This window comes from Rhinopithecus roxellana, chromosome 15 (assembly GCF_007565055.1).
Source record: "Rhinopithecus roxellana isolate Shanxi Qingling chromosome 15, ASM756505v1, whole genome shotgun sequence".
Taxonomy (NCBI): Eukaryota; Metazoa; Chordata; class Mammalia; order Primates; family Cercopithecidae; genus Rhinopithecus; species Rhinopithecus roxellana.
Genome location: NC_044563.1, coordinates 56,326,098 through 56,341,006, shown reverse-complemented (window position 1 = coordinate 56,341,006; position 14,909 = coordinate 56,326,098). Strand labels below are relative to the sequence as shown.

General features: G+C 42.4%; 1 protein-coding gene across 2 annotated transcripts in view; it reads left to right on the top strand.

The window, feature by feature from the left end:
• UVRAG (UV radiation resistance associated) overlaps positions 1 to 14,909 on the top strand; it is a 335,339-nt gene that overhangs the window by 26,500 nt on the left and 293,930 nt on the right. For both annotated transcript variants that reach the window (XM_030917811.1, XM_010366787.1), the window contains exon 2: positions 13,233 to 13,350. In XM_030917811.1, coding sequence (XP_030773671.1) covers positions 13,233 to 13,350 — 118 coding nt within the window. The remainder of the gene's footprint in view (positions 1 to 13,232; positions 13,351 to 14,909) is intronic.

The window sequence follows — 14,909 nt, the reverse complement described above, 5'->3', positions numbered from 1 at the left end:
CATTCTCCTGCCTCAGCCTCCCGAGTAGCTGGGACTACAGGCACCTGCCACCGCGCCTGGCTAATTGCTTGTATTTTTTTTTTTTTTTATTAGAGACGGAGTTTTACCGTGTCAGCCAGGATGGTCTCGATCTCTTGACCTCGTGATCCGCTCGCCTCGGCCTCCCAAAGTGCTGGGATTACAGGCATGAGCCACTATGCCCGGCAAATTTGCCCTTTTCATGTGTACAAACTCTAGTTCTTTAGTAAGATCATATACTCTGAAATTAGGTAGTAATTCGTAATAATAGTCTGTAAAGGCAATACCAAGATAAAATAGAAGAAAGGGGGAAACGAGGGGCAGGGGAGAGAGACACTTGCAGAGGGCAGTAGTGGATCTGCCTGTTTCTTAGGGTAACACTACCTGGCGGAAAAATGGGGTGCGGGGAAGGCAAGTTTTGGGGCCTTTCACTGAGTTTGGGGGTAAATAGGGTAGAAATAAGAAACCCAGAGCCAAAATGTATAAGAAATGTAGAAAGTTCAGAGTTGTAGTTTGTTTTTTCCTGTTGAGAAGCCTGTTTTATAATTTAGTGCTTAGTAAATGACTGCATTAAATTCCGATTGATTTGAACTTGGTGGGAGAGCAGAGTTAATTTCAGAATAAAGGCTTTAGTTCCAAAGTTGTGTAATTTGTGCCAGAGAAAGCTCTCAATTAGCAACCAAAACTATGAAGTGCTTTGTGAGAGATTAGGGTTGTTGGGATTGTTTGTTTAAATCTGTAACTTGGTTGGCACTATTTGCTTATAGCCAATAGCCCCAGGCTCTAGTTTTAAAGCATTCTTGTGTTCTTTCAAAATTTTCACAGTGAGGCTTTCAGGTTGGATCAAAGGATTAGGAAAATATAGGTGCTATAATATAGAGAGCTCCTTTCTGTTTTTTTTTTTTTTAAACTGACTTGAATTTATCAAGCTTAAATTCTTAGTTCAGTAGTTGAGTATCTTTACATTCTGTGGAAATGTGGAAAACCAGTTTCCCCCAGGTTTATATTTGTTACCTCTCAAAAAGTTATAACAAAATAACAGTAATATAAATTTGCCGGAAATAATCTGGGCCTTAATTCTTGCCTGCGGTAGAACCTGGTCTCAGGCTGAGAGGAAATGTCTGACCTGAGAAAGAAATGGAACCGGGAGTTGAGCATGGGAATGAAAGAAGGTGTATAGGACAAGTTTGACTACATTTCCAAAGGCAAATACTGTTTTAAGAAATTATCTCATAATATCTGTGTTTATCTGAATCAGGGGTCAGCAAACTGTGACTAACAATGGCTGTTTTTTGTAACAACCTATAAGCTAAGAATGGTTATATTGTTAAAGAATCGTTAACAAACTAAAAAAGAAGAGTATGTAGACAGACTGGGTGTGCACTGAAAAGCTTAGAAGATTTACTCCCTGATCTACATTATTCAAGGTATATAGTAATATTTCTTTATGTGAACATTAAACATTTCTTGTTCTTTTGTTTGTTTCATATCATCATTTTCAATGACCTTTTAAAATAACTGGGAATATGGTTTTCCATTGTATTTTTACATTGTACCACAATGTAAGAGTGTTACTCAGTTTTTGCTTTTATAGCAATACTGGAATAAACATATTTGCACACAATTTTATCACTTGTGAAATGCTTGGTAAAATTTTATTTGCATTTTAAAATGTGATAATTTTTGCTAAATTGCCCTCTCTCCAAAGCAGACCAGTTTTATGTTCTCCTCACTTTGTTGTCCTTTTCTGTGTCAGCCCCAGTAGAGACTAAAATTGTTTGACTCTTTAATCAGATCGGTCCCTTTAATTATCTATTACTCCATAGCAAACAAAAACTTGAGTGGCTTAAAATGACATCATCATCATTAATTTTGCTCAGAAATCTGCAGTTTGGTCTGAGCTTGGTGGGAACAACTTGTCTGCTTATTATCTTGATGTCATTTCTTGAGGCTTGGAGCCTCAGGACATGGTCACTTAGATGTCTGGCTGCCTGCTGGAATCTCAGCTGAGGCTGTGGAGAGAACACCTATGAAGCCCATGTGACTGGTTGGCTTCCTCACAGTACAGTCACTGGGTTCCAAGGAAGAACATCCCAAAAGGACCAGGTGGAAGCCATGTCACCTTTCCTCATTTAGCCTCAGAAGTCACGTAGCTTCATTTCTGCCCACATTTAAGGGGGAGGAAACATAGACCTCCCTTATTCATGGATGACAGGGGTGGCAGCATTACATTGTGAGAGAGCATGTCAGATGGGATGTATTGGGGCAACCAATTTGGAAACTGCGGTCGGCCACAAGGTGGAATATTTATTTTGATGTGCGTAGTTTAAAATTATGGGTGTGATTATACATCTTTTCACATGTTCATTGACTAGTTCCATTACTTTTCCTTTTCCTTTGACCTGCCTTTTCTTTTTCTCTTTCTTTCTTTTTTTTTTTTTTTGAGATGGAGTCTCACCCTGTCACCTAGGCAGGAGTCCTATGGGCTCACTGCAACCTTCCCCTCCAGGGTTCAAACGATTCTCCTGCCTCAGCCTCCCTAGTACCTGGGATTACAGGCGTCTGCCACCATTCCCAGCTAACTTTTGTATTTTTAGTAGAGACGGGGGTTTCACCATGTTGCCCAGGCCGGTCTTGAACTCCTGACCTCGTGATCCGCCCGACTCAGCCTCCCAAAGTGCTGGGATTACAGGCATGAGCCACCGTGCCTGGCCTGACCTGCCTTTTCATATCCTTTGCCCCTTTTTCATTGGTCTCTAGGTTATTGATTATTGGTTACATTATTGATGTGTAATAACCCCCCCCCTTTTTTTTGAGATGGAGTCTTGCTCTGTTGCCCAGGCTGGAGTGCAGTGGTGTGATCTCGACTCACTGCAAGCTCTGCCTCCCGGGTTCACGCCATTCTCCTGCCTCAGCCTCCTGAGTAGCTGGGACTACAGGCGCCTGCCACCACGCCTGGCTAATTTTTTTGTATTTTTAGTAGAGACGGGGTTTCGCCATGTTAGCCAGGATGGTCTTGATCTCCTGCCTTGGCCTCTTAAAGTGCTGGGATTACAGGCGTGCGCCACTGCGCCCCGCCAACTCTTATAGATTAAGCGAATCAGACTGAAACTCGATTTAGAAGGTACTTCCCTGTGGCCCTGGGAGTTGAGAAAGTTGTGTGTGGGATGGTTTAGTTTGGTGATGGTGGGGATTTATGGAGTAATTATATTTAAGAACCATGCTACTTTTGTTTTTTAAGCAAGTGATCCAGCAAGGGAAGGTGAATGGGAGCCATTTCCTTGTCTTTTGGTTATCAGCCTCTCTGAATCACTCTCCAGTGCTTGATGCAGAACAAGATTCAGGGCATATCAGTTCTCTTTGGTCATTAATATATCTCAGAAGCCAGAGAATTTTAGATGCATACAAAGGAAAGGTAAAATACTTCACTACTGAAAATGGCTTTGAGTTCTGTCAGTTCTGGTGTGTGATCTGACTGGTTTTTTTAATCTTGCTTTCCCCTATATTGAGGTTCAAAACTGTATCAACAAATATAGATTGACCCTACAGAAATGATCATTTTCTAAAATGTGGGTATGTTTAAAAAAGTGAAACATTTCTTTTATCTTGCCACTAAGTTAGAATGTTACTCCTCAACTACTAACCTGCCATGGGATAAATCCTTAATAAACATTACAGTATAATTTCTTTCCCTAGTTGTAATCTTTGACAGTTTTAAAGGGATGGGCTGATGTTTGCCATCATAGTACTCATTTTAAGTATAGTTTGATCGAGACTTAGATTGTGTCAGCAGGGTCTGTATCCCACGTCTCTTGACTCTGCTCTCTTCCTTGTTGGTTTCATTCCCTGGCTTCACTGTGATGGAAAGATGACTGACAGGATATCTAGCCCTGTGTCCTTCTAGGTTCAGGGCCAGTGGGGGAAAAAAAAAGAACTCATGGTCAGACGCAAGGGCTCATGCCTGTAATCCCAGCACTTTGGGAGGCCAAGGCGGGTGGATCATTTGAGGTCAGGAGTACGAGACCAGCCTGGCCAAAATGGCAAAACCCCGTCTATACAAAAGATACGAAAATTAGAAGGTGTGGTAGTGTGCACCTGTAGTCCCAGCAACTTGGGAGGCTGAGGCAGGAGAATCGCTTGAGACCAGGAGGGAGAGGTTGTAGTGAGCTGAGACTGCGCCACTGCACTCCAGCCTGGGTGACAGAGCAAGATTCCATCTAAAAAAAAAAAAAAAAAAAAAAAACTCTCAACAGTTTAATTTCTGGGTCTTTCATTAGCCCTAGTTGGATCATATGTTATGATCAGGGGAATAGAATGTGCTGATTGATTGGCCTGAGCTGAATCGCATGAACATCTCTGATGCTGCAGGTAGAGTTAACTGTACTGGAATGGACTGTGGATCTACAAGGCCATAAACAAAACAAACAAAAATATAAAAACAAAACAAAAAAGTTGTTTGTATTCTACTGTTAAGTTTTAAAGCAGATTTCTTTTTTGTTTTGGAGGCACAGTCTCACTCTGTCGCCCAGGCTGGAGTGCAGAGGCGCCATCTCAGCTCACTGCAAGCTCTGTCTCCCGAGTTCACTCCATTCTCCTGCCTCAGCCTCCGGAGTAGCTGGGACTCCAGGCACCCGCCACCACGTTTGGCTAATTTTTTGTATTTTTAGTAGAGACGGGGTTTCACCGTGTTAGCCAGGATGGTCTTGATCTCCTGACCTCGTGATCTGCCTGCCTTGGTTTCCCAAAGTGCTGGGATTACAGGTGTGAGCCACCGCGCCCGGCCTAAAACAGCTTTCTAAGAAAATTACTGGTATTAAGAAGCAAAACAACTATTCTAGGTTTTTTGGAAGCACTGGTTTACAGTCATACTAATAAGTATGATTGTAATACTATTATTTTTATTTTTTTACTAAAGCAGATGTTTCTCTTTGTTTTTTTGAGACAAGGTCTCACTGCATTGCCCGGTCTGGAGTACATTGGCGTTATCATGGCTTACTGCAGCCTTGGCTTCCTGGGCTCGAGTGATTCTCGCACCTCAGCCTCCTGGGTAGCTAGAACTACATTCATGCGCCACCATGCCCAACTAATTTTTGTGGAGATGGAGTTTTGCCATGTTGCCCAGGCTGGTCTTAAACTCCTGGGCTCAAGCGATGTGCCCTCCTTGGCCTCCCAAAGTGCTGGGATTATAGGTGTAAACCACCATGACCAGCCAGGTGTTTCAGATTTACTATGCATACCACTTAATTCTTGCGTTAGAATCTGTATTTGAAAGATTTGTAAGAAGTTAAGGAATTTAGGGTCATATTGCTTTGCCCACTGCCAACATTTCAGGTAGTTGAATTGTTCCCTATAATCTGTCTATCCCCCAAAGCAAAGCTGAATAGAGTTTGATTTTGTATGTTAGTGAATGTTTTTAACCTTTATATAAGGATGTGATAGGTAGTGTTTCAAATATTTTAAGGCCATGTTAATTTAAAAATTAAAATCCCCTATTCAGCTCTGGGGATGGATGTTACTAGAGCACAACTCAGCCACCTAAAGCTACCACTATAGTATAATGCACAAAGAGCATTTTAAAACAGTGAAAGTATAAAGTAGAGCATTTGAGGAAGTTTTGGAGATTGCTTGACCACATGACTATTCACAATAGCAAAGACATGGAATCAACCTAGATGCCCATCAATGGTAGACTGGATAAAGAAAATGTTATACATATACACTATGCAATACTACACAGCCAGAAAAAAGAATGAGATCATGTCCTTTGTAGCAGCATGGTTGGAGCTGGATTCTATTATCCTAAATGAATTAATGCAGAAGCAGAAAACAAAAAACTTCATGTTCTCTCTTATAAGTACACATGGACACAAAGAAGGGAACAGTAGATACTGGGGCCTATTTGAGGGGTGGAGCATGAGAAGAGGTTGAGGATTTAAAAACTAGGTATTGGGCATTATGCTGATTACCTGGGTGGGAAAATTATCTGTACCCCAAACCCTGAGACATGCAGTTTACCCATGTAACAAAACCTGTGTATGTACCTCTTGAGCCTAAAAGTTGCCAAAAAAAAAAAAAAAAAAGTTAGGCGATCTTAGGAAGTTAGACGGAGTCTCGCTCTGTCGCCCAGGCTGGAGTGCAATGGCCGGATCTCAGCTCACTGCAAGCTCCGCCCCCCGGGTTTACACCATTCTCCTGCCTCAGCCTCCCAAGTAGCTGGGACTACAGGCGCCCGCCACCTCGCCCGGCTAGTTTTTTTGTATTTTTTAGTAGAGACGGGGTTTCACCGTATTAGCCAGGATGGTCTCGATCTCCTGACCTCGTGATCCGCCCGTCTCGGCCTCCCAAAGTGCTGGTATTACAGGCTTGAGCCACCGCGCCCAGCCGGAATGTTATCTTAAAGAGTAATTCAAAGTTTATGTAAATTTTAATTTTTTTGTGTAAATTTTATTTACTCAGAATGTTTTTACTTTCTTGAGATATTTGAACCAATTTAGATCATAAAAAAGTTTGGCTTAAATACCTGTTGCTGGACCATTAATTCTAAACAGACCAGGAATTCTGTTTAGAAAAGATCAAAGCATTGATATTTATGCTTGATGGTGCCTCTAGGATGTGCAGTACCACTAGAACATATACCCAAGAGCAGTTGAAGGATGAGCCTTGAGGATTTCCTGTAGGCTAAAAGTGCTATTAAGACTTATCCCGTTTCAGGCCGGGCGCGGTGGCTCAAGCCTGTAATCCCAGCACTTTGGGAGGCCGAGACGGGCGGATCATGAGGTCAGGAGATGGAGACCATCCTGGCTAACATGGTGAAACCCCGTCTCTACTAAAAATACAAAAAACTAGCCAGACGAGGTGGTGGCGCCTGTAGTCCCAGCTACTCGGGAGGCTGAGGCAGAGTGGCGTGAACCCGGGAGGCGGAGCTTGCAGTGAGCTGAGATCTGGCCACTGCACTCCAGCCTGGGTGACAGAGCGAGACTCTGTCTCAAGAAAAAAAGACTTATCCCGTTTCAGTCATTAGGCAGGTTTTTAGATGTGAAGTGCCCTGTGTTCTCCAGCCATCTGGTGGGTGGGCATCAGAATCTGGCAAGGGTGTCAGACCACTCAGAACCATTGCAAGGCCTAAGAAAAACCAAGTTTTAAATTTTAATTAAGTCCTACTTATCAGTTTCATCTTTTATGAATTATGCTTTTGGTGTTGTATCTAGAAAGTCATCACAAACCCAAGATCACCGAAATTTTTTCCTATATTATCTTCTAGGAGTTTTATAGTTTTGCATTTTTACTGAGGTCTCTGATTCATTTTGACTTAATTTTTGTGAAAAGTGTAAGATCTGTGTCTACATTCATTTTTTTTTTTTTTTTTGCATGTGAATGTCCACTTTCAGCACCATTTGTTGAAAAGACTTGGCTGTTGTCTTTGAATTGTCTTTGAGCCTTTATCAAAGAACAGTTGACAGTATTTGTGTAAGTGTATTTCTAGGCTCTCTATTCTGTTCTCATCTATTTGTCTCTTCTTTTGCCAATGCCATCCTGCCTTGATTACTGTAGCTTTATAGTAATGTCAGTCCTCTGACTTTGTTCTTTCATTTTTTTTTTTTTTTTTTTTTTTTTGAGACGGAGTCTTGCTCTGTCACCTAGCTGGAGTGCAGTGACATGATCTCAGCTCACTGCAACCTCTGCCTCCCTTGTTGAAGCGATTCTCCTGGCGCAGCCTCCTGAGTAGCTGTGATTACAGGTGTGTGCCACCACGCCTGGCTAAGATTTTGTATTTTTAGTAGAGATGGGGTTTCGCCATGTTAGCCAGGCTGGTCTCGAACTCCTGTTCAGGTGATCCACCCACCTCGGCCTCCCAAAGTGCTGAGATTACAGGCATGAGCCACTGTGCCCGGCCTGTTCTTTTGTTTTCTTGAGATGGAGTCTCAGTCGTTCTGTTGCCCAGGCTGGAGTGCAGTGGTGTGATCTCGGCTCACTGCAACCTCCAACTCCGGGGTTCAAGTGATTCTTCTGCCTTAGCCTGCCAAGCAGCTGAGATTACAGGTGTGTGCCACCATGCCTTGCTAATTTTTGTATCTTTAGTAGAGATGGGGTTTCACCATTTTGGCCAGGCTGGTCTCGAACTCCTGACCTCAGGTGATCCACCCACCTCGGCCTCCCAAAGTGCTGGGATTACAGGTATAAGCCACTGTGCCCGGCCTGGCTATTTATTTTTATTTTTTCTGGAGATATGGTCTCACTTTGTTGTTGCCTAGGCTGATCTTGAACTCCTGGGCTCAAGTGATCCTCTTGCTTTGGCCTCCCAAAGTGCTGGGATTATAGTTATGATCCACTGTGCCTGGCTCTGGAATGAATTTTATTAAAAAAGAAGACAAGACCTAGGACACAAGAGGGTTTACATGTACATTTACAGCCTTTCACCAAAATTGCATCAGTAATTTACCCATAAAGAGTTTATTAGTGGCTGGGCACGGTGGCTCACGCCTGTAATCTCAGCACTTTTGGGAGGCTGAGGTGGGCGGATCACGAGGTCAGGAGATCTAGACCATCCTGGCCAACATGGTGAAACCCTGTCTCTACTAAAATACAAAAAGTTAGCTGGGCATGGTTGTATACACCTGTAGTCCCAGCTACTTGGGAGGCTGAGGCTGGGGAATCGCTTGAACCCAACAGGCGAAGGTTGCAGTGAGCCAAGATCACGCCACTGCTCTCCAGCCTGGTGACAGAGTGAGACTCTCACAAAAAAAAAAAAATAATAAATAAAAAAAAAAAAAAAAAAAAAGAATTCATTAGCGTGGGCAACATAGGGAGACTCTGTCTCTTAAAAAAATATATATTTATATTAGCTGGGCATGGTGGCATATGCCTGTGGTCCCAGATACTTGGGAGACTGAGGTGGGAGGATCGCTTGAGCCTGGGAGGTTGAGGCTGCAGTGAGCTCTGACCTACCACTGTACTCCAGCCTGGGCAACAGAGAGAGACCCTGTCTCAAAAAAAAAAAAAAGAAAAAGTTTATTTCCTTTGTCCATTCCAGTTGCTATAAGTATCTTGGATTTTAAACATGGTATAACGAAAATACCCTAATGCTTTTGAAATAAGTAAATTAAAGGAAAAAGGCAAAAAGTCATACAGCCCACAGTCAGTGCTTTAAGTATAGTTGGTCAGTTTGTGGAGTTTGTTTTTTGTAAACCTTCTTATAAAATGATCTGAATGTGGTTAGTTCTGTTTATTTGCATTAATAGATTACATTGGTAATCACCCAGATGAAATCATAGAGTTTAGAATCAGAAGGTATCTTGGAGGTGGTCGTGCTAATTGCTACATAATGCAGAGATCTCTTTGGTAATAATATTCATGCATCTATTACAGATTCGATCTCCGTCCAAGCCCTGCACACTGCTTTGTAAGGCAGTCAATTTCATGATAATTGCATGTGTCATAAAGTTATTCTCTTGAGTCGAAGAATTGGTTATTTCCTTGTGTTCTGTAGTAATAAAGGAGTATAAAGACCAAATGATATCTTTTAGGTATATGTAGTACTGAGATAGAAATACATATCCAAATATATAGGGTATAATCCTTGGCTTGCTTTCTGCATTCTTTCCTTCTTTTGAGATCTCTCCTGTAATTCATTATTTTCTTTGTTTTATATTTGGTTACTTAGAATTGTTGGGATTGGCTGGGTATGGTGGCTCATAACTGTAATCCCAGCACTTTGGGGGGCTGAGGCAGGTGGATCACCTGAGGTCAGGAGTTTGAGACCAACCTGGCCAACATGGTGAAACTCCGTCTCTACTAAAAATACAAAAAACGTAGCCGGGCGTGGTGGTGGGCTCCTGTAGTCCCAGCTACTCGGGAGACTGAGGCAGGAGAATGGTGTGAACCCAGGAGGTGGAGCTTGCAGAGAGCCGAGATTGCGCCCCTGCACTGCAGCCTGGGCAACAGAGTGAGACTGCATCTCAAAAAAAAAAAAAAAAAAAGAATAATAATTAATAGTTAACCTAGGGTTGTTATGAGAATTAAATGATCACAGGAATGAAGCACATATTTAGCGCAGTGCATGGCACATGGTAAACATTTAATAAATGCTAACAGTACAGTGATGGTAATGGTTTTTTTTTTTTTTTCTTTTTTTTTTTTTGAGACAGTCTCGCTCTGTCGCCCAGGCTGGAGTGCAGTGGCGCGATCTCGCCTCACTGCAAGCTCTGCCTCCTGGGTTCACGGCATTCTCCTGCCTTAGCCTCCCGAGTAGCTGGGACCACAGGTGCCCGCTGCCACGCCCGGCTAATTTTTTGCATTTTTAGTAGAGATGGGGTTTCACCGTGTTAGCCAGGATGGTCTCGATCTCCTGACCTCGTGATCCGCCCGCCTCGGCCTCCCAAAGTGCTGGGATTATAGGCGTGAGCCACCGCGCCCGGTGGTAATGGTTTCTATCAAGCCTTTTTTTTTTTTTTTTTGAGACGGAGTCTTGCTCTGTGGCCCAGGCTGGAGTGCAGTGGCCGGATCTCAGCTCACTGCAAGCTCCGCCTCCCGGGTTTACACCATTCTCCTGCCTCAGCCTCCTGAGTAGCTGGGACTACAGGCGCCCGCCACCTCGCCCGGCTAGTTTTTTGTATTTCTTTTTAGTAGAGACGGGGTTTCACCGTGTTAGCCAGGATGGTCTCGATCTCCTGACCTCGTGATCCGCCCGTCTCGGCCTCCCAAAGTGCTGGTATTACAGGCTTGAGCCACCGCGCCCGGCCTCTATCAAGCCTTTTTAAGGGAGCAACTGATTTTGTTACTGGTAGCAGTTCTTCACTGCAAGTTCTCCAGGTTCTGGGTGTTTTGAACAAAGAATTGGACAAAATGCACAGCATAGCAAGGAACGAGTGGAGCAATAAAAGCAGAGATTTATTGAGAATGAAAGTAACTCAACAGGGTGGGAGTGGGCCTGAGCAGCCCCTCAAGTGTCCCCTTACAGAATCTTCTAGGGTCCAGATACCCCCAGAGGTTTCCCATTGGCCACTTGGTGTTCACACCATGCAAATGAAGTGGTGGCCTGCAATCAGTCTGATTGGTTGCAGAAAACTACCAATCAGAGGCTGAAGTTACCAAGTTACACTCCTATGCAAGCATCTGATTGGTTATGGAAAACACCCAATCATATTGGGGGTTTGCAAAGGGAGTAGCCTTTGGTCCTTTTGTTACTCAGACCTGGAAAGTTGGGGTTTTCCTTTAGATTTAGTTCTAGGTTGGCCTTAGGTCCCTGGACACCCTATTCTCCTGCCTCAATTTTAGTTGGAAAATCAGGAAGGGCAGGAATCTTCTTTCCTAAACTTTGAAATATGCATAGGGGCCGAGCGCGGTGGCTCACGCCTGTAATCCCAGCCCTTTGGGAGGCCGAGGCGGGCCGATCACGAGGTCAGGAGATGAAGACCATCCTGGCTAACATAGTGAAACCCCGTCTCTACTAAAAATACAAAAAAAATTAGCTGGGCGAGGTGGCGGGCGCCTGTAGTTCCAGCTACTCGGGAGGCTGAGGCAGGAGAATGCCGTGAACCCGGGAGGCGGAGCTTGCAGTGAGCTGAGATCCGGCCACTGCACTCCAGCCTGGGCAGCAGAGCGAGACTCTGTCTCAAAAAACAAACAAACAAACAAACAAAAAAAAAAAAAAAAAAGAAAAGAAAAGAAATATGCATAGGATCTCCTTAAAGAGCAGGATGGGCATTGAGATCTACCATCAGCAAATGCATGGAGCTAGGAAAGTGCATGGTCTTTTTGATGGACTTTAAGCAGTCATGTGTGACTGAGGGGTTGAGTATGTGGCAGATCTGGTGGGAAGTAAGGATGGTATATAGAGAAGTCAGACTGTAGAGGGCTTTGAACACAATGTTGGGATGTTTGTACATTATCCTAGATATTCCAGATGTTTTCAGATCTTTGAACAGAAGAGCAGGATTGCATTCTTATGGCAAAATATATGTGATTATTGTATAGAGATAATTAGTGGCTCCTGTTTTTAAAGTTTTGACTGAAAGGGCTAATGAAAAGTATGTAGCAGTAGAAAATGGTTGCTGTAATCCAGGGTGTGAAATGGAAACCACTGGCAGATTGTGGAAAAATGAGCCTTTTAGAGTAAGCCCAGGAAACATTTTGTAAATACGTTTGAGGCTTTTCATACTTAGAGGATTAAACAAATTTATTAGACAATAACTTTCTCAAAGAATCTTAATCTCTAGATTGGGGGAAAGGATTGGGTTGGTATGTGCAAGGGAAAAAGACCTGGGCTCTTCTGGCTGACTGCGCATGTAATTGAAAGTGGACTTACCTCAGGAGAGTGAACTGTCTTTCAGCCTGAGGGAGAGCTTTAAGCATATTTTAAGTGTAAGCACTTGGTTTCTATTTTTAAGTCTCTGAAGATAATGGTCTGACATAGGGAACTAACTTTTGGGGATGAATCTGCTGTGCTCAGACTTCAGCATTGCCAGCATTCTCTTTTTGATGTGTGAGTTGATTTGGCTATCCCTTAAGCTTATTTTGTATTTTTGTTGATTTCTACTATTGCTTCTGAAGCTTTTGCGTTTCCAAACTTGTGATTTCAAATCATTAAAGAGTTTGGTTGGCGAAATTGTTAGGAAGGAGGCCTGATTATGAAATTGAGACTGGTTGATTACTGGTGAAATGAGAATTGAATGGAAGCTCACCGCAGTTGCTTTATTGGCTGGATGGAGTGGATGGAATGACCAGTGAGTCACTATTTTTGTTTTTTGGCTGTGGCCTCATTTTCTTGCTTGTATAGATAATCTGGCATCTAGACTGAAGTAGCATCAGGGGTGAGTGTTATGTGTTAACTGGTGATTATCTGTTGGTATAAGATGAATTTTACATGTCTACCAGAATCCCTCTGTGGAGAAAAGCAAATTATTACTTAGTTTATGTTCCAGGGAATACTAATGCTATTATATGGGTATATAGCACTTACATAACATTGGTCCTTTTCAAAAATATTTCATGTCTGTCGTCACTTCATTCTTCAACCACCTGGTAAATGAGATAGGGCAGGTATAATTCCTGTTTGACAGAGGGAATGCTGAGGCATAAATAAGAGACTGGGTTATGGTTTCTGGCTCAATAAATAAATGACTGAGACAACCTATTACGTTTCATTTTTGAACTGCAACTTTCAGAAAATTTTATAGGAGGAAAAAGCTGAATGCCTTCTCTTTGTTATTTTTCAGCGGCGTCTTCGACATCTTCGGAACATTGCTGCCCGGAACATTGTTAATAGAAATGGCCATCAGCTCCTTGATACCTACTTTACACTTCACTTGTGTAGTACTGAAAAGATATATAAAGGTAAGGGGATCTGTGGACTTGCTACCCACAGATTGTTACATTTTTATTTTATTTTTTGTAACACAAGTGATTTTCAGTGCCTCCTGCTGTTGCAGCTTCTTGGAAATCTAAATTGTTTTGCTGTCTGAAAATATGAGCAGTTGGGATGTATACTAAAGAAAAATGGCAATTGGATAGTTCTTTCAGATAACTGAGCCTTACATTGATAAGTTTATCATTCCTTTATGAATGTTAGCTATTAATGGTCTAGTACCTAGCATTTCAAGTAGATTGAATCCAGTATCCTGTAGTAATTTTACTGTTATAAAAATGTAGTAAATTTCTTTTCTTTAATATTATGGTAAAATAGGGACCTAGTTTATATCTTCTCATATCTGTAATTTCCTGTATATATGGGATCTTTTTCAGAAGAATGACATAGTTTTCTCTAATTCAGTTTTATGTATTGTACTATGGATTCTTCTGTAAGTGAAAATTCTAAGAGCAGATCAAATATTTGATTAAAAATCACAACCACCTACAGAATGCATATTAGATGAGAGGCACTGAGACATAATCAGTTGGCTTAGGTAGGATGGTGTAAAAGAGGAAGCATGGTAAAATGATAGTAATGTTGGATTATGATGGAAAATACTTCCATACTAGTTCTAGCCCAGCTACTCACTAGCTTTGTGACTTTTGATAAAGATCATGGTTTCTGGAACTTCGCTCTCTCCTTTTGTAAAGTAGAGATAATGATGTCTTATGAAGTAGGTAAGACAGATTTTTATGAGGATCATAAAAATCTTGATGTGATTAAAGATGTATTTATGCTAACAAAAGGTGACATCATTTTAACAAAAGGTACTGAGACTTGTTTGAATCTTGTCCTGTGGCAAAGGTGAAAAATTCAATATATATTTATTTATTTTCGAGATAAGATCTCACCCTGTCACCCAGGCTAGAGTGCAGTGGCACAATCATATGGCTCACTGCAGGTTTGACCTCCCAGACTCAAATGATCCTCCTGCCTCCGTCTCCCAAGTAGCTAGGGCTATAGGTGTGAGATGCCTCTCCAGGCTAACTTTGAAAAAATTTTTGTAGAAACGGGGTCCTACTATGTTTCTTGGGCTGGTCTCGAACTCCTGGACTCAAGCTGTGCTCCTGCCCCAGCCTCCCAAAGTGCTGGGATTGTAGGTGTGAGCCACGGTCCCTAACCTCTTTTTCGTTTTAATGATTATTTAAAGCAGCGATTGTTTAACAACTTTTTTTTTAAATGTCAATTCCAGTATCTGCTCATTAAAACATTCAGTCAAGAAATATACAGTGAAGAAACTCCTTCAGAGTAAATAGTCTTAAAATAATTTTTTTCCCCTCAAGATGGAGTTTCGCTCTGTCGCCTAGGCTGGAGTGCAGTGGCGCTAGCTCAGCTCACTGCAACCTCTGCCTCCCTGGATTCAAGTGATTCTCCTGCCTCAGCCTCCCAAGTATCTGGGATTACGGGCACCTACCACCATGCCTGGCTAACTTTCGTACTTTTAGTAGAGATGGGGTTTTACCATGTTGGCCAGGCTGGTCTC